This window comes from Poecilia latipinna, unplaced genomic scaffold, assembly GCF_001443285.1.
Source record: "Poecilia latipinna isolate Pla-1442-1.1 unplaced genomic scaffold, P_latipinna-1.0 Scaffold436, whole genome shotgun sequence".
Lineage (NCBI taxonomy): Eukaryota > Metazoa > Chordata > Actinopteri > Cyprinodontiformes > Poeciliidae > Poecilia > Poecilia latipinna.
The window spans coordinates 134,802-161,590 of record NW_015113052.1 but is presented as its reverse complement, the minus strand read 5'-3'; the positions used below and the strand labels follow the sequence as shown (position 1 = coordinate 161,590).

General features: G+C 41.9%; 1 protein-coding gene across 19 annotated transcripts in view; it reads left to right on the top strand.

Annotated features, from left to right (window-relative positions):
* tnika (TRAF2 and NCK interacting kinase a) overlaps positions 1-26,716 on the top strand; it is a 72,591-nt gene extending 45,875 nt beyond the window's left edge. The window contains exons 9-37 of one of the 19 annotated variants that reach the window (XM_015038264.1): positions 1,182-1,260; positions 1,339-1,514; positions 4,138-4,204; positions 4,321-4,519; positions 5,391-5,483; positions 6,998-7,084; positions 8,813-9,013; positions 9,228-9,782; positions 13,471-13,635; positions 13,974-14,216; positions 15,232-15,338; positions 15,555-15,670; positions 16,929-17,026; positions 17,180-17,203; positions 17,596-17,604; positions 18,052-18,120; positions 19,665-19,771; positions 19,944-20,046; positions 20,625-20,774; positions 20,881-20,977; positions 21,074-21,244; positions 21,348-21,491; positions 21,590-21,724; positions 21,946-22,046; positions 22,693-22,842; positions 24,072-24,089; positions 25,375-25,534; positions 25,988-26,127; positions 26,486-26,716. In XM_015038264.1, the coding sequence (XP_014893750.1) occupies positions 1,182-1,260; positions 1,339-1,514; positions 4,138-4,204; positions 4,321-4,519; positions 5,391-5,483; positions 6,998-7,084; positions 8,813-9,013; positions 9,228-9,782; positions 13,471-13,635; positions 13,974-14,216; positions 15,232-15,338; positions 15,555-15,670; positions 16,929-17,026; positions 17,180-17,203; positions 17,596-17,604; positions 18,052-18,120; positions 19,665-19,771; positions 19,944-20,046; positions 20,625-20,774; positions 20,881-20,977; positions 21,074-21,244; positions 21,348-21,491; positions 21,590-21,724; positions 21,946-22,046; positions 22,693-22,842; positions 24,072-24,089; positions 25,375-25,534; positions 25,988-26,127; positions 26,486-26,569 (3,848 nt within the window). In that variant the 3' untranslated portion in view covers positions 26,570-26,716. The remainder of the gene's footprint in view (positions 1-1,181; positions 1,261-1,338; positions 1,515-4,137; positions 4,205-4,320; positions 4,520-5,390; positions 5,484-6,997; positions 7,085-8,812; positions 9,014-9,227; positions 9,783-13,470; positions 13,636-13,973; positions 14,217-15,231; positions 15,339-15,554; positions 15,671-16,928; positions 17,027-17,179; positions 17,204-17,595; positions 17,605-18,051; positions 18,121-19,664; positions 19,772-19,943; positions 20,047-20,624; positions 20,775-20,880; positions 20,978-21,073; positions 21,245-21,347; positions 21,492-21,589; positions 21,725-21,945; positions 22,047-22,692; positions 22,843-24,071; positions 24,090-25,374; positions 25,535-25,987; positions 26,128-26,485) is intronic. The other 18 variants (XM_015038270.1, XM_015038267.1, XM_015038265.1 and 15 more) reach the window with 18 other exon arrangements.
* The last annotated feature ends 73 nt before the right edge of the window (positions 26,717-26,789 follow it).

The window sequence follows — 26,789 nt, the reverse complement described above, 5'->3', positions numbered from 1 at the left end:
TTGAGGAGGGAAAGATTAAAAAAAAGATGAAAAAAATCATTTTTTTTTTTTTTTTTTTTTTTTTTTTTTTTTGCAACAAAATAGCTCACACCTGCTAAAATATTATTCAGTGAATATTATGTATTTTTTTTAATTATACTGCTATACATCTATAATAAACTTGTCATCTAAAAACATTCATTCATTATTTTGACTTTTATTCGTAGACGCACATAATGGAGAATAACAGAATACTGGTATGAGGGTTAGACGTCACTTTGTACTTTTTGTACTGATTTACCAGTCAGTTTCTATCAAATGAATGTATTGGCGGGGGAAAAAAAACCCATAATAACTTCTCATTTCTGCACACTTTGTGAGATGATTCCAAGTCTGTCAGCTTAAACATTAAGTAATGAATACGATTTTGTTTGTTTTTGGTAATTGTCAGATATATGTTTGATTTAAGGCTCGAGGGAAATCCAGAATTAGACACTCGGTGAATTAATGGCTGTTTTGAAGTAAATGTTTCTCTGGTTATGATGGGGAAAAAAGAAATATAGTGCAAGTCTTAACGGCGGCACATTTCCTCTCCGATCCAATGTGATCCACTGATAATGTTGGCAGCGCGGCTCCTAGTTAACAGTGCAGAGACGCGACCTGTAGAAGAAGTAACTCTCCTGCTTCATTGCTTTCCTTTGAGCACCACATCCTTTAACAAATGGTGTTTCAGCTGCTCTCTACGGAGCAACACCGAAAGCCGAGAGCAGATCACGTGAGCGGGAGCTACAGGAGCAGCCTCTCCTTCAACGTGAATATCATTACAAAGACATAAAACTTTTTTTTTATTGACAGGCAACACCCAGGTCCCCTGGGGGTTCGGCAGACTTAAAATACAGCAAGCAGCAGCTATCGTGTCGAGCAAAGCCAGTGATGCACCTCATAATAAACGCTTCGCTGTATTTTTCAACTCGATGAGTCAAACAAATTAAAAATGTGTAGAGATGCTAGGAGACTTAATGCTACTGTGGATTCTACATTCGATTTATAAAAGAATGCATAGACTAGCATGTGATTTGGGTAAAATGAATTGGCTCTTTGTATCAATAGCTTATGCATGCCTGTTGGCTTTTCATGTGCATCGTGATAACATCTGCTATAATTAAGTCACGCTTAATATTCCCCATCGTTTGCCTCCTTAGCGCTGTGTGATATGCACCCAATGAGAGCCCTTTTCCTCATTCCACGCAACCCAGCCCCCAGACTCAAATCAAAGAAATGGTGAGTGAGGATTATATATATGTCACCAGAAATTAGTTAGATTTTCAGTTCTGACTTGGATGTGTTGGATTTTTTTAGGTCAAAGAAGTTCCAGTCGTTCATTGAAAGCACTCTGGTGAAGAGCCACAGCCACAGGCCCAGCACAGAGCAGCTCCTCCTGCATCCCTTCATCACCGAGCTTCCCAACGAGAGACACCTCCGCATCCAGCTGAAGGACCACATCGACCGCACGAAGAAGAAGAGGGGAGAGAGGGGTGAGGAACGACTCGCGCAGTAATGTCTAGACGCGTCACCAAAGTAGTTGGGATTCAAATGTTGTAAGAGGCTGGAGGTGGGCGACATTTAAAAGAGAATTATAGCGCTGGCTAGGAATTGATTGCAGACATCAAGAGCATGAATGTTTCATTAATACGGGGCCGTAAATGATGCATTCGAGTCCTCCTTTTTCATTTTTGTGAGTTTTTGAGCAACCGCCGTCAGCGGCGACATTCTGGCTGGACATTTCATCGGTGTTGGTTATTGGTGCGTTTTAGTTGGTTAGCATCCTCCTAATCTATGAGATTAAACTCTCCTCCCCGTGGAGTGATAGATTTTTTTTTTTTACTTTACCAACATGTTTCTTTTCACTGGTGGTAATATTTACATTTTGCATGAACTCAGCCAGAGAGTCCTGATTGGAACCCAGTAGCTAAAGATTAGGATGATGGTTCGGAGACTCTCCAACTACAAAGAAAAATGAAAATACCAGTGGAAACGGGCAGTAAAGCTGGTCGGCATTTAAACAGGCGGTCTGACCGCTGTAGTGCAGTTGCATGTGATGTAGTGTAATTTAAAAAAAATGCTTTCTTAATTTTTGCAGTCTTTCAAGGCAAATCTGTCTCATTTCCAATCAGAAACAAACTTAACAAACGCTTTTCCAATCTAAATCCGTCAGAGGTATGAATAACTTGTTGCCAGAACCGCATTAGTGGCGCATTTTGTTGTGGATTACAGAAAATGTACAGACAATTTCAACTTTTTCCATTCATTTTCTTTCTCATTTTACTGGTGTGTGCATTGTGGACTCATTTAGAGACATACAAGCTCCAGACAGATCAGAGGCGCGGCTCTACCAATGAAACAATCATTGAGTGAATCGCATTCTGTAGCTCAAACAGTCAAACGTGTTTAACTGTTTTTTTTTTTTTTTGCTGATGGTACAGATACAATCTTCATAGGTCACTAGAATTTTAAATGCAACTCATAAATCTGCGTGGATCACTGCAAGAAGTTGTGTTTATATGTGGCAGATTCAACATCAGTTTTTTTTTATCGTTTGTTTTGACGAGGTGACTGCCAGCATGCCGAACACTTTGCCAGAGGGAAACGCATTCCAAGAGCACAATGAGCTTAGACATTCATCAAAAACAACACGAGTTGTTCTTAAGAAGTCCAATTATAGCCTCGCACACAGTCCCATCGCACTTCAGTTGGCAGCAAGAGGTGAAAGTCACAGATATGTGTGTGAAGCTAATCTTACATAAGCTCAACGCAGAGAACAGCCCCACCTTAACCGCCTCGAGGAGCAGCGTTCCACTGGGGGTTTCGTATAAAACCATCCTGCCGCTGTTTCAGTCCGTAAACGTCTCCAGCCGACGCACCGTCGCACCCCGAGAACAGGCACATGTGGATCTGTAGCGAGGAAGAGCTCGGCACTTTTGACGAGCGTTTATGCCTTAAAGCCCCCTTTGGACTGAAGGGGCTCTCCGGCTAATGTTCTCCACCTCGCTGCACCCGTTAAAACTTCAATTTGCGCTCTTATTCAAAGGAGCTCAGTAAAAAAAAAAAAAAAAAAGAAAGACAAGTGCCTCGGAGACAAATGAGAATGTGGGAATGCCGACGCCGGTAATGAGCCGGGGGGATTCAAGTGGAACGTCTACGACACGAAACGAAATGGGTTTCCTCTCTTGCTGTTTATTACATTTTCTCACCTTCTTGTAGTTCAAACCCCTTCAGATTTTCGTGGTTTGGTAATATTATAGCCTCAAACTTTAACTTGTTTTTTTTTTACCAGCACAGAGTAGAGCATCGTTGTGAAATGGAGGGAAATTCATAAATTTTTCTCGTCACTAATCTGTATGTCCCTGAAATGTTTGTTTCTTTTTTGCAAAATATCTCCAGCTCAGTCAGAACTCCACTTTTCAAGTCTCGCTGAAGTTTCTCTATTGAATTCAGTTGGTTTACTTTGGGTAATTTTAACCCTTTCATGCATGAATTGTGATCCTTTGTGCCGGGAGCTTCCAGAGTGGCCGTCGTCTGTTTTGGCTGCATCTCTGATTAATGCACCACTTTAAACCTTTCAAGCATCTCTGACTCGTCTGACTTAATCCATTCACGCTTTTGATGTCTGCAATCAATTTCTACATTAAATTCAGCAATCTTAGTATTTGTACTGAGATACAATTGTGAAGTTATGAATTAGACGACTTCTAAAGACAATTGGTGGATCTTTATTTAGAGGTATCACAGTGCGTGGGGGTGTGGATACAAATGCTTGCCACACTTTCTAGTTTTTTTTACATGTAAAAATTCATTTCCGCTCCTTCGTGCGACGACAGTTCGCAATACAAAATCCAATTTAAATACAAGAATACGTTGTCCTTTCGATCCATTTATACGTTTTAGTTGCAGAGAAGAAGAGCCTGGAAACTCAGCGATCTGCTTCCTGGTCAACCTTTCGAAAGTCTAGAAAAAAAAAAAATCTTCTACTCCACAGTTATTCCCTTCCACGTGTCAACCCTGTTATCTAAAATCCCGCCCCCCCCCAAAAAAAAATCACTGAAAGTGAATACCATGTTCGATTTTTCTCACACACCGCTTTTTCTTTTCTCTCATAAGACGAGACGGAGTACGAGTACAGCGGCAGCGAAGAGGAAGACGAAGAGAGGGACAAAGGCGAACCAAGGTCAGCCTTTTTTCCTCAAATCCACACACTTACAAAACCATCTGCGCGGCCTCACCCCTCCGCACACTCGGGATCTCTTTCCACTGACTCTCAAAACGATGCCGTCTCACCCCCAGCTCCATCATCAACATCCCGGGGGAGTCGACCTTGAGGCGAGACTTCTTGCGCCTCCAGCAGGCCAACAAGGAGCGCTCGGAGGCGCAGCGGCGGCAGCAGCTGGAGCAGAAGCAGAACGACGAGCACAAGCGCTTGCTGCTGGCCGAGCGGCAGAAGCGCATCGAGGAGCAGAAGGAGCAGAGGCGGCGGCTGGAGGAGGTAAGACGGACTGGGACGAGAGGGCGACTCGGTTGCGTTCGTCTGCGGCGAAGGCGCATCACTCCTTTGATCCCTCAAGCTGAAGCGTGCTGGAAATAAACTCCTTTGTTCCTGTCCTGAGTATTGCAAATTAGCCGATTCGGTTGAGGGAAGGAAAAAGAGCAGAAAAATTCACACGCGGGCTTTTTCCCCGCCAGCGTCCCTCCTTTAGTTCCAGAGAGCAGGCTTATGGGAGGATAAGTCCTCAGCCTTTAATCTCTGTGCTCTCTGTGGATTCCTCCCAGGGCACCAGTGTGTGAGAGCCCCTAAAGATCACAACTCCAACTTTAATCTATTGTTGGAGCTTCTGTTAAGGCACGGGGTTCCTTTGGTTTCTGGAAAATGTTAATGATTTTATTTCAATTTTTTTTGCAGCTGCGGATTAGAAGGGAAAAACAAAATGAGTTTCTGTCAAAATGTTGTGTCCTTCCTTCCTGGTGTACTCCGTTCTGTCCTATTTCTGTTCTTTCCTTGCATCCTTTCTTCTTTTCTTAGTGTCTTTACTTTCTATCTTTTTCTCTTTCTTTCTTTCCTTGCTTCCTTGATTCCTTCCTCCCTTTCTGTTTCCGGCTTTTGATATGGAGCCTGCAAACTAGAACTATTTGCTATAAATTCATTGGAAATTTCACCATTACATATTTTTAGATGAAATGTAAAATGCGTCAACAGAAGCTGTATAGAAACTTTGACAGCAGAAGGGTGGGATGTCGTTTTGTAGCTTTTCTTGGCTAGGATTTTGGGATTTTTGTTTAGAAAATATTTTTTTAAAACTCTGTACAGAACCCAAAGTTCTTTATGTGAACCTTCACGTGACTCTGTTCTGCGTCAACAGCAGCAGCAGCGGGAGCGTGAGCTGAGGAAAAGGTTTGAGGAACAGGAGAAGATCCGAAGGGAGGACGAGAGGAGGCAAGCGGCCAGAGAACAGGTTCACATTTTTAATAATGGATTCTTTTCTGACTTCCAGCTTGCTCGATTTTGTGGATTTGAAGGTCTTGTGTTTGCCGTCTTGAGGTTTTGGAAGCAGCAGATACCACGCTTCTACACCAAGAGGCTTCTCTTCTGCTTATATCAGATGTGCAAAATTTTGGAAAAGCACAGATACATATCAAGTAGCAATGCCAAACTCCAGTGTATTAACTTTTGCGACAGATCAACACAAAGTAGTGTATAATTGTGAAGTGTGATGCTTATGTTGAGGAATTGCATATATTTACATCTTTATCTTTTTGGATTGCTTTGCATTTACTTACGTCCAACTCCTTATCACATGTGACTCACATTTCTGCATTAAGAAATAAGAAAATATATTGTCCCACAGCATAATACCACCGTACTTTACAATGGGAATTGGGTGATGCACAAGTTTTTTTTTTTTTTTCACACTCTAGATCACCTGGTTTGTGACAAACAGGACTTATTATAGCTTTATTTTAACTCATCCATAAAGATAAATGGCTTGGTTTAATTTATGGGTTATGCATAATAGGGGACCTAAACACATTTTGTATGTCAGTTATTTTGGGGGGTATTTTTTACAAAAACATAAATAAATTTACAATTTTGCATTACTTTGTGTTGGTCTGTCTCATGGAATCATAATAAAATACATTGAAGTTTGTGGTGATCATGTAAAAAGTTTTGAATGTTTTTTTGCTAGGTACTGCATATGCAGCTCTGGAAAAAATTAACAGATCACTTAAAACGATCAGGTTCTCTGATTTTACTCTCTATAGGTAAATGTTTGAGTAAAATGAACATTGTTCTTTTATTCTATGAAGCACTGACAACGTGTCTCTGAAATTCCAAGAAAAATGTTTGTCTTTATTTGCATAAAATGAGAAATGGCCAAAATAATGAAAAAGATGCAGAGCTTTCAGATCTCAAATAATCCAAAGAAAACAAGTTAATGTTCATTTAGAAACAACAATAATAATGTTTTAACTCAGTTCAGAAATCAATATTTTTGTGGAATAACCAGGAAGTTTCCAATGGGGTTCAGTGCAGAGGACTCTTCACTTTTTCCAGAGCTGCATGTGGCTCTTTTTCCTGTCCTTTCTGTGAAGTGTAACTTCCTTTTTAAATCATTTTCTGTGTATCTTTCTATTTTGTCTTTATTACTTTCCTGCTCTCTTTCATGTCCTTTCTGCTTTGAAACTGTATCTCCCTTTATCTGTTGTCGGCTTTTTTTTTTTTTTTTTGAGCATCGTTATTGCAGGTGTTTGAAGACATCATCGTCTTTACTTGATCCGGACCTGCTCTTATCTCATCTCTCCTCCGAACGCCAACTCAGGAGATTCTCTTTCTCTCTCTCTCTCTCTCTCTCTCTCTCTCTCTTTCCCTGTCCCGGTCCTTCCTGCTCCGTCTGTGTGAGTTTTTTTTTTCTCTCTCTCTCCAGATTTTCAATTTCTGTCTTTCTCTCTGTGCCGACATGCTGCTCAGGAGTATATCCGTAGACAGCTGGAGGAGGAACAGAGACAGTTAGAGATTCTCCAGCAGCAGCTCCTACAAGAACAGGCATTATTGCTGGTAAACTATAGTCCCTCCATTAAGGCTCCTCATCTGTGGCGTGTGATCTCCATCCCCGCTGCATGCACCCAGGGTGACAGCTGAACGCAGCAAACTGACTGTGAGGGAAACCTCACTCTGAGCCCCTGAGCTCATTAGCTTCAAATGTGTGTGAACCAATGTGAATTCTTGCTTTTGGAGTTACTGAAATCAACTGTTGCATGTTTATGTGTGATAAGTTGGTTGGATCTCGACGGATTACCCCAAAGGAAGTACACAGAACGGAATATTCTTGTACAGCACTTGATATCTTTACCTTTAATTGAACTACATGTGCTGTTCTGTATTTTTGAGGAAAAAAGAGGTTCTGAGATCCTACCAGCATGAACTCCACAAGCCAGAACTATGATCCCACAGGGGTGGCCAAGTCCAGTCCTCGAGAGCCACCATCCTGCCAGTTTTAGATGCATCCCTGCTTCAACACACCTGAATCAAATGACTGGCTCGTTATCAGGCCTCTGTAGAGCTGATCCCGGTCTGTTGGAGTAAGGATACTTCTAAAACTTGCAGGATGGTAGCTCTCGAGGACTGGACTTGGCCACCCCTGCACTAGAATCTCAACTTTTATTATGTTTATGCTGTCAGTAGTCGGACTGCTTCCTGTTCCACTGCAAAACTCTCTCTTGTTTGCTTTTCTGGCTTCTTCTATTCATTCTAAATTGTAAAAAAAATGTTTCAGACTGATAAAAATTGTCTTTAATTACCTCAAACACATTGGAAATTTCAGATAAAAAAACTACAATGTTGGTCAGAAGTTGGCGTATGCTCATTATAGGCATGGATGTCAGACATTGGGCTATTAATGCAACATTTGAACCATGTGTGTAATTTTCTGAAAACTACACAGGTTCAAAATGATTCATCAACACATCCTGCTAGATTAGATGTAAATTCTGGGGTCATTTTCTTGGCAGAATATCCAGAAGGTGTGTTTCTTTATCAACCATCTGGCTGCTGATTTGACAGGCAGCTGTTATTTTAGTGTTTCGCGCAGTTTTGGATACCACTGCCAATAAAACAGATGCTTGTCAACCACCTTGCTTGACAACTTGTGCAGTCTTTGATTTCCTCACACCAAGCATGATTCTTCTAATTTTTGGGTAAACAGCTCAATGTGTGCCTCATTTCACTGTTGCTTGAAGGTGCTGATTTTGGACCAGTGGTTTATTTCATGCTTGGCATCGTCTCAATTGCTGATGGCGTTGCGTTTACGTTTAGGGGTAGACGGGTTCCTTTCTTCGATGGTGATTGGGCAAAAGGCAGGGTTCACTCTGCAGAGAGACAAACAACCACGCAAGCAGACTCATACTTAGGGGTCATCTTCAAATAAGCAGTTAGCCGAACAGTCGTGTTTTTGGACTACGGGAGGAAGACGGAGTAGCCAGACAGAACGCACGCACGAGCCGGTTATGCATACTCAATGCCGAGAGACCCCAGGCCGAGTTTGGGACCCAAACATTAAATTAACATGCAGTTCAATGAGATTCATACCAGTGATTAGCATATGTGAACTTCTGACAGCCAGTGTAAATGCGGACGTTGCAAGTAGCCCAGCCTGCTTCATTCTATATTCCTCATTTCCAGACATTTTGTTGTGTTGTGACTCTGTCACCAACCCACCACCTTGTCTTTTAGCCCTTCAGCAACATACCACGTCTTTCATTCGTCCCCGTTTCTTTCTTTCATTAGGAGTACAAGCGTAAGCAGATCATAGAGCAGCGACAGGCGGAACTCCTGCAGATGAAGCTCCAGCAGGAGAGAGCCTACCTGGTGTCTCTGCAACAGCAGCAGCAGCAGCAGCAGCAGGAGGGGAGGCAAGCGGAAAAGAAACCGCTGTACCACTTCAAGGATGCCAGTCATCCTAATGACAAGCCCACCTGGGCTAAGGAGGTAAGCGGAAACCAGGAATGCAGGATTTAGAAAGTGGTTCTTTATGTGTTTATGACATGAAGTAAGATGATGATGATGGTTTATCCCGGAGACTTGTCTAATCATACGTTTCATGTTACAAAATAAATGTTGCCGTGATAAAAAAAAAAAAAAAGAAAAAAAATGCTTGTTGTACTCCTACTGACTGTGCTTTGACTTTGACTTTGACTCCTAGGTCCAGAAGCAGCCAAATGCTCCTGGTAAACCATCTGCACAAGCACTTAAAAATCTGCCCTCTAGGGAAAACAAAGCCCCTCAAAAAGCACAAAGAAGTCAATCGTTCGGAGAACCCAGGGTCTCTGAAAAACCCATTAGAAGAGCCCACAAGAAGATCCCCGAAATATGTGTTTCAGCAGCTGACTGGATACCCCAAGATAAACGGGTCACAAATCAGAACCAGATTAAGAACCAAATTAAGAACAATGCTGGCAATGGGGCCTTCGAGAATCCAAGAGGGAAACTCAAGCAGGCACCCAATGATCGGGCTAATTTTGCAGACTCAAAGGCTTCAGGACTGTCCCAAACTCCACAGCACCCGAAAATATGTATGTCAGTAGCACACAGTGCTGGCAAAGGGCCTTTAGAAAATCAGATGGGGGGAGCCAGGCAACTGCCCAAAGAGACACTTGGATCTGCAGAATCAAATATTAGAGCTCTTGAGCCTCCTACCCAGGCTTTGGGACAGACTCAGACTCCACAGTCTGGAGCCTCTTCTAACTCGTGCCTATCGGTTAGTTCGCGCCCCGTTCGGAGAGTTCACTCACCTTGCCGTAGACTAGATATAGAAGTAGACTCTGAAAGCAGTTCACAGCCTTTCCACCTGACAAATGCATCTGGCATGTCCTCAGGCAATTCGCAGCAGCGCTGGCAGAACGATTTTTCCAACCTGCAACACTTGAAACCACACCAAAATGCCAATTCAAACCCCTTAGCAAGAAATCTGAAGAATGCTGTCAGCCACGAGAATTTGAGAGCACGCTTGGTTTCCCAGGACAGTGAAGAAGTAGATCCCCTTTCGCGTTCTTTCCCTGGACACGGCTTTTTAAATTTTGACAGAAAAAGAAACTCGTACTCCACCGAATTCACCAGTGGCAATCACCTCATTGTCCCTGGGCAGTTTCTCGAGTTAGACAATAATCTGCCTCGTTGTCGCTCCACCGAACAGTTGAAAGTCTCTTCTCCGTTGTCGCCATTTTCTTGGCTAGGCCTCTCTCCTCGCACATCGAAACAAAACTCCCCTTGTCACTCACCTTTCTCCCCGAAATCACGGTCCAGGAGTCCATCTCCTGGAGACGTTATGCACCACAAAACAAATCCCTCGTCTCCTAAGGACACAAGCTTCGGTAAAGCCATTACAAACATTCTAGGTGGAAATCGCTCTCCTAAAAGCACTTCCCCAAAGTTCACCTTTGGGAGTCCCAATTAGGCCCGTCAACTTAGGAAAACTTAGAGCAGGGTACCTTGGAGTACCTTGCTCCAAAATGCATGTCGATTACATCACTCACTCACTCACTCACTCACTCACTCACTCACTCACTCACTCACTCACTCACTCACTCACTCACTCACTCACTCACTCACTCACTCACGTTTTTATTTCTGTTTTACGTGATTAATTTTATGTATTCCTTGACCCTTTAATGTTGCTGTCGTTTCACACCACACGGACGTTTTCTCGATTTAACCTCTCTCGTTTCTTAAAATTCAAATTTCCAAACGCGCTCTCTGAATTCTCTAAGGCTGACCATTCTTCCCAAAGGTAGAAGTCCAAGAGAAATGTGCAGGCAACGTGTAAAATAATGTAAATACGCTGTATATATTTTATATTTAAAAAATAAAGTGCTCTAAACTGGACCTGAGCTTTAGAGGCGAGATGCAGAATTTAAGATGCAGGCTGACATCGACCCGATCTCTAACTAGCTTTTACGCTCTACCCTACTATCCCCCTTTCACCTTCATCCCCCCATCACAAAAGTTCACCACACTGAGCCTCTTCACACACACATTTGGGCACGATGTCATCAGGAACTCCCACCCATCCCAGTATGTTTTTTAGGTCAGTAAAGCACTTAAACTGGTTCCACTTTGGTGACTGGTGCAGGCCAATTGGTGGTGGACTTGCTCTGTAGAACAGAATCGAACAGATCCTTCACAAGCCCATTCTCCGTCCTTTCTTGGTGGTTTCTTATTCGGTTTCAGCAGTGTCCAGAATTAATACCCTTTGTTTTCTTTCGAAGAAGGAAGAAGTTTTTGGGTAAAGAGTTTAGCGGAGTTACTCAAAAGCTTGTTTCTTGTTCTACTAACAGCAATTTCTCGGTTTCTTGTAGGACAGTCAACCTTACACTAACCTCCACTGCTTGTCGTTTTCAAAGACAAGCAGGAACACTGACTTCTTTCCAGTGTCCCTTTTTCCACTGTTGAACGTTGTTTCTTTTATTAGCTTCATAATGACTTGTCACACCAACAGCTACCTGCATTTGCGGCAGCTGTTCCGCCTCGAGAGATGGCAAAGGGCATCTACTTCCTTATAGCCAACTCCCTTAAGCTGGCTTGAGAAATGACACAGCTCGGCATAGTTGCCTTGAAAACTTATTGGTGTAACTTTTTCAAAATTGGTCAGGTTACAATCACAAACCTCGGCGTATTTTTGGGGTGGATTTTATAAAGGCTAAACAAAAACAAATTCTCTCATAACTGTGAAGATGAAAATATAATATGGTTGTATCTTGTTTCGACAAACAAAAATGTGAAAACGGCTGGTATGCACTTGCATATTTTATAAACCTGCAGAACAGCTGCATTTATTCTGAGATCACATCACACACAAGTGGACCATTTCTGAATTTGTTGACTTCTCAACTAACTGCATCAAAAAAGCACCTGGAAACAATTTAAGGAAAAAGTCTAATAACTGTTTTTAATCATTTGTTGTGAATAAAACTGTGTGTGAAATTTCAAAAAGCCTCAGAAAGGGATCGATTTCTCTCCACATGTGTTTTTACCTATAAGGTTTTGAAACTATGCCCCGCCGAGCCATGACTCAGCCTTTAACCTGCTGTAGAGTCGACCGTTTGGAGTAGCCGGGTGTGATTTTGGCAGCTGGGAGCTTTCCCTGGAGACTCTCTTGCAGCGCAGCAGATAATCTGCTAATCTGATTACACTGCTCAGAGGAGCTTTCTGCCTTTTTCACACAGATATGTAGTGTATCTAAATATACTTTCATTTCTTTCTTTTTTTTTTAACATTTTTAGAAACTTAGAGTACTGATAAATGGATTTGCATTTGTGACCCTTGCTCCTCCACAAATTCGAATTCTTTATCATGGTTTGAATACGAAGCTCGCTAAAGGAGAGTGGGGATCACTGTTGACCTTTTCTGTCAGCCACAAGACTCTTTTACTCCTCGGCTCTTATGTGGGGCGAGACGCATGCGGCCTGTGTTTGCTCAGGATGAGAGGCTGAAGCAAAGCCAAGATTGGAAACAATCTGAAGAATTTTCTTATGCAGTCGATTCATTATGGGGATAGATCTTTTTTTTGTTTTTTGTTTTTTTTGTTTGTTTGTTTTGTTTTTTTTTCCATTAAGAATTTAAATTGGATTGGATTTAAATTTTCAATTGAAATATCTAAACATGGTAACAAATTATATGGATATAATTAGCTTTCAATCAAGCCTGACTTCCAGTGAAGTGAGATTTGGTGTGAGGCTGTGGCTAGCTTCTATTAGCTATCCATTGGCTATCAGCCTAGCTTGCGGTTTGATACTGGTAGCTTGGATGCTGTATGTATAAAAGTGGTAGTTAGTGCTCCATTTGGCTTTTTTGCAAGTTGTCACGCTAGTTGTAATTTTAAAATAGTGTTAGCTTAAAAAGAGTGATGGATGGTGCTCTTTTTTTTTTTTTTTTTGGCTTCCACGACACAACTGTAACATAAAGTTTTAACATTTTTCAAACATTTGATCCTGGAAAGTAGACTCATGCCCATTGGAGAGTATATGAAAAATAAAATTAGGTTTGGCAGTTGGCTTTGATTGAGATCCAAACAAGAAGGTGACACATTGGTCACATTCCTGCTGTCAGTTTAGCTCTTGCATAACTTTTAACAAGTGTTTCTGTGGAACTCTGGTTGAGATTAAAATCTGCTCCGATGTTATGACATTAAGGCAGGCACGGCAAGGAAAACAAGTCTTGCAAAGAATCCCCTGGAGGCATAGTGTGCGAGATATGTAATTAACGACCAGAAAAACCAGGCTGAGTTCCCCACCTTCTGGATGCCGTCCCTTTAAAAACCGAAGGATTTTAAGAGCGTCTCGTGGCTTACAGAGGTGGTGCATGGGGAGACGGGTGGGTGACAGACAGCGGTGGGTGAAGCATGGTGATTGATTGTGCTGCGAGTGACTGTGGTATGTGGCCTGTCTCAGGTGGAGGAGCGATCTAAGATGAACAGGCAGAGCTCGCCAGCGCTGCAGCACAAAGTGTCCCACCGCATCTCCGACCCTTCCCTCCCTCCCCGCTCCGAGTCGTTCAGCAGCGGAGGCATGCAGCCCACCCGCATCCCTCCCATCCACCGCTCCATTGAACCACAGGTGTGTGTGACTGTGTGCGTGTGAGCAGAAAGAGTCATATAAATGTTTCATGTGCTCGCGTACAAATTATTACACACCTTGCTGCTCCCTGTTTGCATTATTTCCTTGAAAGCTTTGTGCAACATCTAATTTAGTAATTTGTCTAACGTTTCTGTCTTCTTCTTCTGCCCTCCCCGCCCCCATTTTCTCTTTTTTTTTCCATGCCTCAATTCAATACCATTTCAATCCATTTTCGTACACTTACATTCTGCTGCTATTCTTTCCTTCCATCCACCTCGTTAACCTTCTCCTACTGGCATGTTTTCCGTCGATCGCTCCGTTCATCGACTTCGCCTCAGATGGCCCATCTCATTCCCGCGAAGGCCCACTCCGGCTCCATGTCCGGCTCCCCGTCTCTCCAAGACCAGACGGGCTCGGCTCAGAGCGAGGGGGCTGGCGTGGCGTCGCCGAAGCCCGAGACGCCCCGTCAGAACTCGGACCCCAGCTCTGACACCCCAGAACCCCAGCAGCACACCAGCAGCAGGGAGGAACGAGATCGAGACAGGACCGCTTGGCTGAGGGAAGAGGACATCCCCCCCAGGGTTGGTAATCCTTATTTACTAAAGGCTGAAAATAACTGATTCTTGTTTATAATTTTGCGAAGTACTGATTTATTTGAATTGTGTTTTTTCTTGTTTAACTTATGTTTCACCCCTCCCTTTTTTTTTTTGTTTCTGTACTTAAAAGCAAAGACTGCAGCAGCAGTGATGAAAAGACAGACTATCCTATTCCTGACAACAGATTCACATTCTACCATCTTTCTCGCATTTGTTTTAAACTTAAAGTCTTTTTTGAAATATATTATCAATGGCAATTTGTGAATGAATTGTCATCTCAGAGCCTTGGACTAGACTGCCTGATTCAGCATGACTACGGTGTTTCACACGTGCATAGTAGTTTTTTAAATGCAAAAATGACTAATATTTTAAATGGATCAATTCTGAATATGGCATTTTTCCATCCCTAACCTCTTGGCCCGCCCCGGGTGGCTACCTACATATAGCCTTTATATTAAAATAAAAACTTTTGAATGTTACAGACCAACACAAAGTAGAAATTTTTTTAGGATAAAGATTTAAAGCATGCAAGTATTTGTATTCGGCCTTCTTTTCCTTGGAGTAAATGCAGCTGCCTGCACGCACGCACGCACGCACGCACACACTCATACACACACTGTCCCTAGGGTGAAATGGCAGCTTGCTTGCTGTGAAGATGCTTTTCTTCAGGAGGGAGGCGTGGAAAGCAAGCAGGCATCTTAAATATTGCAGATGTAAAGTGAAAGGATGTTCTGTAATGTATTAACTTTTGATGGTTTAGTTACAAAGGCCTTTTTGCTTTGTACTTGTAATACTTTTTTCTTTTACCATGTTTAAAAATTATACCTTACATCATGTCGATAAAAGTCCCATAAAACATGTGGAGTTTGTGTTTATTTATAATGTGGAAAAAGTGTGAAAACATTCTTCTACAACCTCTGTCCAGTAGAAGAAGCGATATTGTCGCATCTCGTGATGTTTTTTTTTTTTTTTTTGTGTGTGTGTGGTTTTATTTGTCCAGGTTCCCCAGAGGACAACCTCCATCTCTCCAGCCCTTGTTAGAAAGAATTCTCCAAATGGTGGTGTGGGTCTGGGCCCTCGCTCCGGTTCGCAGTTCATACGGGCCAGGTAAAGACCGAAACAGAAAACTGGCTTAGCTACCCCCCCAAAAAAAAATATTTACCGTGTGAAAAGAGCTAATATGTTCCTTCTAATCAGGTAGAAATCAGACAAGGAGACCCACCAAACCTCATTGACTTTATTCGGGGTTTTTTTTAACCTTTTCTCTCTGATGATGTTGAGTTTGAAACAAAGCAATCGTGCGGCTTCCTTCCTTGTTTCCAGTAATCCGGATCTGCGCCGCTCGGAGCTTTCCCTCGATGCCATGCTGCAAAGAACGTCCTCGAACTCGTCATCGTCGTCTTCTCCTTCGTCTCAGGGAGGCTCGTCCGAGAGGAAAGGTATTTAAAAGGAGCAGACATACAAGCACACATCTGCGCTGCACGGCGAGGGTCGCAGAAAATCTGGCGGGGGCGAAAGGCTTCTTGTGAAAACGCAGACGGAAAACAAAACATCCACTTAACTCTCAGAGGCTTTCAGCAGGATGTTGTCGGTTGCGGCTGTGCTCCGATCAGCTTTGTCTGATGTGTCCTGTGTTACTCACGGCCTACGGAGAGATACGGGGCAGGAAATGAGTGAGGGAGATACAGGGGGACGTGTCAAACAGAGGGCCAGAAGGACGGTTTGAACACAGCATGCTCAGATCTCCGTCTGCCACAGAGGCGGTGATAAGACGAAGCACAGATAAGTCGCTGCGTTTTGTAACAACATGCAAGCTTGAAGAACTGTGGGGCAGCTTGGTAAATAAATAAATAAATTAATTCAAAAAAAGAAAACATTTGCAAGAATGAAATCAATGACGAGGTCCTGGTAATCAGAATAGTTAAGCTGATACAGAGCCTTGTGCAGAGCAGTTTCACCTGTTGTAAAATCAAATATGTACCAGGATTTTTAAATTTTTTTTCTGTCTTCTGCTGATCAAAGAAAAACAAAAAATATATATTTTAATTAATTTTGTTATTTAAAGTAGTGTAAGTCCAGTGAACATTTATGGTGCCATGATTTCTTTATTTTGTTTTGTTTGTTCAGACTGTTTGAGTCTCCAAATCAAAAACTGCTGCTTTTGAAATTTAAGAATTGTGTTTGTTCTCTCTGGTAGAATTTTGAGTTTATTATTTTCGGACACCTAAAATAAAAACTAGATAATTTTTTTACTGTTAGTATTTGTAAAATCGAGAAGCTCTCTGTTTTCGAAGGGTCATGTAGCTTTTATGGATTTCAACACATTTTATTCAGCAAGCCGAAGGACAGGAATGACCTCTGGGTTGTAAATGCTGCAAACCTCTGATGTAAACCTACAGCCTGTAAAAGAGAACATTTCTGAAAAAGAGAAGAGGGCAGGAAGTAGCCAAGGAGTAATTGTCCACAGGACATCTTTTAGTTGTGCGTTTCCTAAATCTGGTCTTTATGGAAGAACGGCGAGAGGAAAGCTATTGTTGAAAGAAACCCTCAACAAGTCTAATTCTCAGTTTCTCAAAAAACCATAGAAGATATATTTTTTAATTTTTTTCTCAACAATAGCTTACTTCTAAATTCTTTGCAACAAAACCCTTTAATGTAAGCTGATGTTTAAGCTCGTTTTTTTTGTGGGTTTTATAGGCCAGACCAAGCAGGTCGGAACTCTTCTCGGAGCCAACGAAGAGGTCAAGCCCAAACAGGAGGAAGGCCGGGAATCAGCCAGACCCAGCAGACCTGCAGTGAGTCCAGCAGGAAACAGACCCACACACACACAAAGTCATTTTCCATCTCCTCTCTCGGAAGCTTTTACTCGTCTCCTCCTCCATTTTTTCTACCGTTCACCTGCTCTTCTCTTTCTGTCTGTGCTCCTCTATCTCTTTGCTATTCTTCAGAGCTATAAGAAAGCCATAGATGAGGTTAGTGACAACCGAGTCCCCCTCTCTTCTTTTTTTTTCTTCTTCTTTTAATCCCGGTTATCTTTAGCCGAAATCGTGAGACTTCCTCATCCTCTCCTAGCATGGTGAAGTTAGTTGGTCTCAGGAAGTCAAGCGTTTCTCCCTCCAACTCTGAAAATCCAGGGTGCTTTGGCAATGCCGGTGCGTGTGTGCGTTGACACACACACACACACACACACACACACACACCTAAGAGAGTATATGTGGGCGGGTTCTGGAGCGAGTTGCATACATGCATGACTTGTGTGGATGCATCCAAGGTGGGAAACGGGGGTAAAAGATGAGCTGCCGAGCATCTGATCAACCTCTGAATCTTTCTTTCCTGTTTCTTTGTTGTCGTGGTAACTGGTCAGGAGGAGCTGGTAAGCAGTCCACCTCACCTCTGTTTGCATGATTGGTCCGATCCATCGGCTTGACCCCTCGGGTTGGTTGGCATGTGGATGATGGCCAGAGAGAGAGGGAGAGAGAGGCCGAGAGATGCTGCCCTCTTACGGAGCATCAGCCCTGAAGCCGTTGTGTGTCTCTCTCTTCTTCTTGAGCGAATAAAAGTGCTGATTGTGAAAAGCTCAAGAAGTTGTGTCGAAATTAGTGAGCTAACGTGAAATCGGTCAAATCAGCACTCTTGTTCCACACGTTTGCAGGCCTGGCTGCGTGTGGGTGACGGCACATTTATTGTCCTCCTGCCATGCTGCTGAACCCTCTTATGTGATTTACCCTCTGCCTTTCTTCAAACTTTTTGGTGAATGGTAGAGAAAAAAAAATGACTAAAGGATTTTGTATGCGTCTTCTCTTCTGTTCCTCTGTTAAAGGACTTAAGCGCACTGGCTAAGGAACTTAGAGAACTGAGGGTAGAGGAAGGAAGTCGGCCTCCGGTCAAGGTACGCCGACATTTTACAGAAACCGATAAGTAAAATATATTTGCAAATTTTTTTTTGTTTGTTTTAGCTTGTGATATTCTGTTGACTTTCTGCGGTTTAAAAAGAGGATTAGAGCTAACAGACAGCACAGGATTTTAAGCCATCCTGTTTCTGTTTTAATTACTTAATTGCACTTCCCTAAAATTCTGGTCAAACAAATGTGGTTGACTCATCTGGGGTGCGTATGGACTTTGAATTCACTTTAATTAGCAATCTATGACTTTCAGTTTCTCTCAGGCTTAAAGGTGATGACAGGAAAAAAGACTTTTCTGTCTCCTCAGGACTAAGATCTTACTTTTCAGCTACGCAAACACTTTGGTGGGCTTTCAGCAGTTTAATAGAAAGTGTGTGACAAAAAAAAAATAAAAATGCTTTAATGGTGCTCTAAATACAATCAGCATTCTTCTACAGGTTTACCTTATCCCACTTTTCATGCATTGAGGGCTAAATCCTATAGAAGGATGGGAGAACTGAAGACTAGTGCTTTCTTGACAGCTGAAGGATATTATACAAAGTTCTCACAGCAGGAGTACCAATGTTTGTGGCACTTATAGAATTTTTTTAAGAAATTGGTTCTTAAACTTGTTTTTATTTTATTTTTCTCACTGAATGAATGTCTTAAAATTAAAAACTGGGTTCTCTTAGAATACATCTCTGTGAGATTATGCTACTTCAATAAAAGCATAATTAGCTTTAAGGTCATTTACAAACCATTACAGGGGGTGCCAAAGAGATATAACAATCATTTGAATATATGACTGAACCTGTACACTCATTTGGAAAGATTGCCAAATGAAATGAGAATTAAGGTCGTTCTCTTATTAACCCTTGCACGACAACTGGGCTTGTTTTTGACACTTAAGGAGTCTTCTGTAGAAAGGATGGAGGTTTTAGGGCACTTTAACATCAGATCTGCTTTATGTCTGTCGTAGCGTTCCTATAAATGAGATCGGAGGGTGCTGCTTGCTTGCCTACTTACATTATCGTTCTTCTATCAGAAGCTACATCGGTCACAAACCCGGAGGGAAAGCCCAGTGTCTGCTCTAAGTGATCAGCTTCACTGGTCTAAGCAAAGGAGAAATCGCTTATAGTTCATATCATCTTTGGGAGGAATTCAAAACAGAACAAAGTGTTTTATCTGAGGCTAAATCCAGTCAGTGTAGAAAATAGGAATGTGAAAAAGCACTTGAAGAAAGTAAACGACAAAGAACTATAAAGATACAATAGCCACAGTCCCTGTAGTGTAAGTGTTTAGACTTGCATCCTTTTCCTTCCAAATTTTTTGAAAACAGAACTTTAACTTTAAACAGAACTTTAATACAAACTTCAGGACCAAAATGTATCTCCAAATGAAACCCGTTAAATGATACGGAATTGCTCACCTAAAATATATAATTTTTTATGTAAGATTCTTTGTGTTTTGGTCTAATATCTAATCTAATCTAAAGTACGTCGCTAGGCGACAGGGTTTCTCATTGATTTTAATTCTTGCTGTTGTGATAAAGGTCACAGACTACTCATCCTCCAGCGAAGATTCGGAAAGCAGCGACGAGGACGGGGAGGTGTTGGGGCACGACGGGACCGTTGCCGTTAGCGACATCCCCCGCATCATGTAAGTCGTCTTCTCTGGTTTAATTTGTCTCTCTTTATATATATATATATATATATATAAACAGTTTTTGTTACTATTAAATATTTGCATGCACGGAGTTTGCTCTGTGCCAAGTGGGCGCAGGTTCAGTAGAAATTGTTGGTAAGTGATGGAGTCTGTGTTTGCTCTGCAGGCCGGGAGTCCAGGGCAGCTCTGAGTCGTACGGAGGGCTGGCTGAGGACGCTCTGGGAGACTCCTATGACAGCTCCAGGGACAGTACTCTGATGATGAGAGAGGTGATAAATGTGAAAACGCGCAAAAACACTCATCCTCAGCACTGCACACACACAATATACACAAAGCCCTTGCAGAGTTTTATTTAGATTTTGTTTGTCATAGATCAACACAAATTGGCTCTAAATTTTACATTTTTTTTAATAGTTTTTTTTTTTTAATTTTTTTTATGGTGTACAATCTCAAACACATGCTGCATCATTGTGTCCAAACTCACTGATTCAATATGTTGCAGAACTATATTCAGGTAAAATTTCACACAGTTATAAAGACACTTGGTTGCTCTGGACTGTATTTTTAGGTGCATTGAAATACGGGGTAAAGTGAGAACAAATTCACACAATAATTCTCAAGTTTGTAAGATGGTTTATATGCTGCTGCCCATTTCTCTGCCACATATAAATCAAATAAAAAATTTCTGTGAAAACATTGAAGGAATTTCATACTTTTGAAAAGTAATGGTAGATGTAAAAGTATCTCAGGGTAAAAATGCGTTTGTGTTTATGCCGCGCTCTCAGTTACCGATCTTCTACAATCTGCTCACTTAAGACTCAAACGATCTCCTGCTTGTGTCACTCAGGCTGAGGAAAGGAGGAGAGGCGGCCACTCCGAAAGCAATGGTTTTAGCAACCACAGTAACCATGGCAACCTGCCCGACCTAGTGCAGCAGAGCAACTCTCCCAACTCCACACCCACCACGGCTCTGCAGGAACTGAGCGACATGGCCGAGGTCAGGCTCGAACACGTCGCCACCACCGTGCTCGTGAACACTCAGCCGTGCGTATCGCCGATCAGTGTGGGCCACTGTTGACCAGTCAGGTTTGGTGTCTTTGCAGTTTGGTCTGAGTGGGTCCAAAGCGTCGTTTACTCCCTTTGTGGACCCGCGCGTCTATCAGACCTCCCCGAGCGAAAACGACGAGAGCTCGGCAGCAGGTAGACGAAACGCTTCGGACGTTTGCTTTCGCTGCGGCGACTCCGCGCCGGTCGAAATGTTTGACCCTCACCTCTTGTCCGATCTCCCCGTCCCAGCCATGTTTGCCAACGAGCTGCTGAGGCAGGAGCAGGCGCGACTGAACGAAGCCAGAAAGATCTCCGTCGTCAACGTGAACCCCACGAACATCAGACCTCACAGCGACACGCCAGAGATCCGAAAGTACAAGAAGCGCTTCAACTCGGAGATCCTGTGTGCCGCGCTCTGGGGTGGGGAGGAACACGGTTTATTTTCTCCAATGCATCAACAAATCCCTCCTTATATATATCTTTTTTTTTTTTTATTCAACCCTCTGTCTTTGTGTTCGCTCAGGTGTGAACCTGCTGGTCGGGACGGAAAATGGTTTAATGCTGCTTGACCGAAGTGGGCAGGGCAAAGTCTACAACCTGATTACGAGACGGCGGTTTTTACAGATGGATGTGCTGGAGGGTCTGAATGTCTTAGTCACCATCTCTGGTAAATATTACGTGTTTTATCGTTTCTGTGTTTCTCTGATCGCCTCTTTTCAGAAATTTACATCAGGCGTTTGTTTCTTTGTTTCTCCTCTTCCACAGGGAAAAAGAATAAGCTGCGCGTTTACTATTTGTCCTGGCTGAGGAACAGAATATTACACAACGACCCAGAAGTCGAGAAGAAACAGGGTTGGATCACCGTTGGGGAGCTGGAGGGCTGTGTGCATTATAAAGTTGGTGAGATGCTGTTTTTATTAATACAAATGGCTAGATTTTTTTTTCATTCATTCATTCATTCATTCAACCTATTAACCAGGTAAGCTATTAATTAAGAATGAGTTGATATTTACAATTTGATCAGATTTTTAATCGCTAGTAATGCGTTATTTCTTTAAACATTACGAAATGTGAATCTTAAAAAAATGCGTGTGTTCATTTTTTTTTTTTCTCATTTCCAGTAAAGTATGAGAGAATCAAGTTCCTGGTGATTGCGCTTAAGAACTCAGTGGAAATCTACGCCTGGGCACCAAAACCTTACCACAAGTTCATGGCCTTTAAGGTAGAGCACCAACATGTTCTAATTAATAAATACAAGGGTGGCGGCAACACACCAAGCGCACCAGCTTGAAGAGATAGGTCAGGAGTTTTTACAGCGAAGTTTTGTTAGTAAGCTAAAGTTGTAAAGAGAGTAAATATTTTCCCTGCTGTCAGCCAAATCTCATCGAGCATAGATCCAGATTAACTGATGGCATATGCAAACATCTCTGACCGTAGCAACTGACCAGACGCTAAGGGAGTGTAAAAATCAATTTGTCATTCACCTGTACCACTGTGATACGTTTACTTTTTACGTCGGTTTATTTTTATATCAGATAGCTGATTTTACTGGAAATTCTTTCTATTCTTAGTACGCGTTTCACACAGGAAAGTTGCTGGTGGTCCAACGCCTAACACCTACGCAGGTTACGTTTTGGCGACTCAAAGTCTCTTTAAAGAGCTTTCTTCATGTTCAGGGTTCTTGGCTCAGACGAATTTCTCCAGCTGAAATGACGTTGACATAGCAACCAAGTTACAGTACTTTGACGAAAATTGCGCCGTGTCTTTAATGCCGCAAAACGATGCGTCATGGAGCCTGACTGTACTCTTGCTCCATCGATCAAGGTTTTCATGCTCTTTTCCTCAACTGTTCTCTTCCTCCCTTTCAGTCGTTCACCGAGCTGCAGCACCGTCCTCAGCTGGTTGACCTCACAGTGGAGGAAGGCCAGAGGTTAAAGGTTATCTACGGCTCTTGTGTGGGCTTCCATGTCATCGATGTGGACTCAGGCAATCCCTACGACATCTACATCCCCTCGCATGTAAGCTTAAAATGCCGTCTCTGTGCGCTTATCTTTTTCGTCCGAGTAAATCATGTTCTCCGACGGGGAGCTTTCGATTTCTCGGTACGAAGAAATCTTGAAACGACCTTTTTGATTAATTTACTGAGGGACTGATGTCAGCTCTGCATCCGTTTGATTTTTAGTTTGGCTAAATCTGGTGCTTGGACCGACCATGTAAAGAAGACAGAATGCACGCATTATTGAACCGATCGTACTGCAGTCCACAGAGATAGAATTGATCCCTTTGGGAGGGGCGGGGTTTATATCAACTACAACACTGCATCAGTTGTCTGAAGCAGTTTTTGCAGCAAAGCTGTTTTATTGTTTTTCACTATACAGGCAACAAACATTAAGTTCAAAAGGAGTTCAGTCATACGCTCCATTTAGCGATGTGACGGAAACGAACCAGATCAGACCGAATGCAGATGAGCGCAACCGCGTCAACCGCACTTAACTTGGTAATGTTTTAGTAGAACAGAAATGTTAGGGCTTCCATTTTTTTTTTTTTATTTACTTTATGCAAAAAGCCTTGAAATTTTCACTTTTTGTGATTTCAAAAATGGAATAAACATTTAAGAAATGTATTCTATAATGGAGTATTCTACAGACTCCATTATAGAATAATCCAGTTTGGTCTGTCTACATGTTTTATTAAGCCTATGAAATGATGCACTTTGAAGACTCTGAAAAGGTTACAAAATTGCTAACATGTTGTTTGCCAGCCTCTGCATCCTTATAAATACTTGCAAATAGTTTAAATTTGGTGCTTTACTCGGTTTCCGTGTCTTTGTTTCACCAAATACCCAAAATGCTTCCGGGCAGAAGATTCAAAGCTGCAGCTCACAGGCGAGGCATTAAAAGTTGTAAACTAAAGCAGAATAAATATGGAAGAGGGCAAATAAGATTTCAAGTGTGGCTTAGAAACACCTTGGGAATGAGTTGAGAGAGATGCTTGGCTCTCTTGTTTGGATGTCCACAACCTGATCTCGGGTAAGTGGGAGGGGGAATTTGATGGATGTCAAAGGGAGATACTTTAACTGCATTTATTTCAGAAGTGATCTGACTTAATCTTTCAAAGACCCAGAACAGCTAGCGTACGCTTACCCGAACCTTTCAAGTCAACATGAATGTGAATGTTTGCGGTTTTCTCTTTGTTTCCTTTTTTGTTTTTCATTTCTTAATGTCCATTTTCTCTCCTTCCTCTCCAGTGTTCCAAACACATGAAGGTGACACGCTGCTCTTTAGTGTAGACCAGTAGATGTGTTTAGTAAAAGTTCCCCCGTTGAACGTAGAGCGACATCACGTGTGTCCTTAGTGTAGCTATTAACGCAAAAGTTGGTCAGAAATTAACCCGTTGGAATAGATTTGTCTCACCCATGAAGCACGACACAAGGCTCTCGGAAATGTTCTTGCTGTCAAGCGAAAATGTTTAAAGCAAGTTTAATCACATGATCCTCATGTTTCAGAATTAGTCAAGTGAAATTGTTTCCAGTTGCTCAGATCATGCTTCCTCTAAGAAAAACCTTCATCTTTTTTTTTTTTTTATCGACTAATGTTATGACACATGTGGGCAAGTTTCTCTTCCCTACTTTTGGCAGAAAAAGCAGAAGTGTGGCAGCGAGTTCAACTAATTGAGCTCTTATGTAAAAGTGGTGCTTTATGGGTTGAGATATGTTTTTGCGGTTTTTGTAACAATGCAAATCTTGAGTGATCATTTTCTGCAGGCTAAAGTAACATGTCTTGCCAACATTCTGTATAATTTTCTATATTTTTTTGAGATATAGAAAGGGTTGGAGTTAAGGAATGAAAGAGGGACCAAGACTTCTACTTTCTTAACTGCAGTCTAAAAAAAAAAGGTGGCATAGAAGTTTCTTACATTTTCTAAATCTTTAAACCTTCATCTCATTTGCATTTAACTTTATTTACAGAAAAGTCAGGTTGCACAATATTACTTCAGAAAGAACTGTTTACAGAAGGAAAGATATTTAAGAAAATGTGGAGAAAAAGAAAAACACAGAACCCTGTGGTACTCCGTATTTAATAGATGCACCAACGGTGCTTCATTTTGAACTCGGCTGCATGAGTTCATTACAATTTTTATGGAATATGGAATATATTTGGTACAGAAATTCGACAGCATGAATTGGTATGATGATACTTAGTTATATGTAATCCATCAAGTCCAATTCAGTCAGTCAAGTGTAGAACTAGAATAACTTCAAAACATCAAGCGTAGATTACTTTTTATTTCCCGTTTATAAAGTCAGACGTGACAGATTAGATAGTAATTGCCAAGAATCTCTAAATTATCTGAGGAAACATCATTGAAGTGTAACTTTTAGTTGTTCAGACTCTTGTTTTGCGCTTGGCTCCTCTTTTCCAGATTACAGAATGTAGGCAGAGAAAACTAAAGATGCATTAACGCCTGTTATACTCTAACATCAAATCAATTGTGATCAACTTCACCACACTCCCTGAAGTCCTACGTGCTTTTGGTTGCGTTCATCTTAGATCCAGAGTCAGGTGACGCCCCATGCCATCGTTGTGCTCCCTAAGACTGATGGGATGGAGATGCTGTTGTGCTACGAGGACGAGGGGGTCTACGTCAACACGTATGGACGCATCACCAAGGACGTGGTGCTACAGTGGGGGGAGATGCCTACCTCTGTTGGTAGGTAGTTCTTAAATTTACACATGTATGTGTGTTAAATGAAATCTAGACAAAGGATGGACCGCTTCGAGTGGAAGACTTCAAGAATCTTGATTGCTCGTACGTTACTTTAGAGCTGAGATGGTGGATTTTTTTTGTTGTGCTCTGCTGCCCTCAAGTGGCAGCCAGGGACATTACACATGTTGGCTAAAGCCACAGATTTTCACATTGAAGCTTTACAGGACTGAGTCCACTGCTTTGTTTGACTTTGCTTTTCTTGCTTGACAACATTTTAAATATATGCATCTTTTCATAAAAGCTTGTTTATGAATTTGCTTTGGAATCGACCTTTGATTTCGAGGATTGCTCAAAAGTCGCCTCTAACTGTTGCACATAATGTTCATTGCAAACTGAAATAATTGTACTGTGTTTTATTGTTTAACTTAACTAAAAACACTTTGCATCTTTTTCCAGCCTATATCCATTCGAATCAGATTATGGGCTGGGGCGAGAAAGCCATAGAGATCCGCTCCGTTGAGACGGGTCATCTGGACGGCGTGTTCATGCACAAGAGAGCCCAGAGACTTAAATTCCTGTGTGAGCGGAATGATAAGGTAATTCCTACATAACATAAGCTCCTCTCAGCCATCTAATTTTTTTTTGTTCTCACGCTACATTTTACACATAAGACAACTGATTGCAATGTGACTTCAGTGAATACACAGCAATTTCCAGATAGAGGATGGATCTATGACAGAAAGAAACAAATATGTTTCCTGTGGTGAAACATGGTGGTGGCTGCTTCATGTTGTCAGGACAGAGAATGATTTTAATGATTTGTATCTGTGAACATTTCATAACTATGCAAAAAAAAAAAAAGTGGGTTACATTAATGCCTTTAAATGCTTTTAAAACCCAATCTAAACTTCTTGTTTAAGTTTTTTTTTTTTTTTTGCTCCACCTGTTTTCCAGGTATTCTTTGCGTCGGTGCGTTCGGGAGGGAGTAGCCAGGTGTTCTTCATGACCCTCAACAGGAACTCGATGATGAACTGGTGACCTTCCTCCGTGTCCACGCTGCCTCGCCCTCCCACTGGCCAGTACGGCAACCCCGTTGTTTCTCCTGCGGGCTAATGCACGACAAATGAAACGAACCCAGCCGACTCGGATCGTCGCGAATGGACTTTTTTTTTTTTTTTTTTTTTTTTTTTTTTTTTTTTTTTGCTCAAACAAAAAAACCTGAAAAAAAAAAAAAAAAAAAAAATTCAAAAAAAACAAA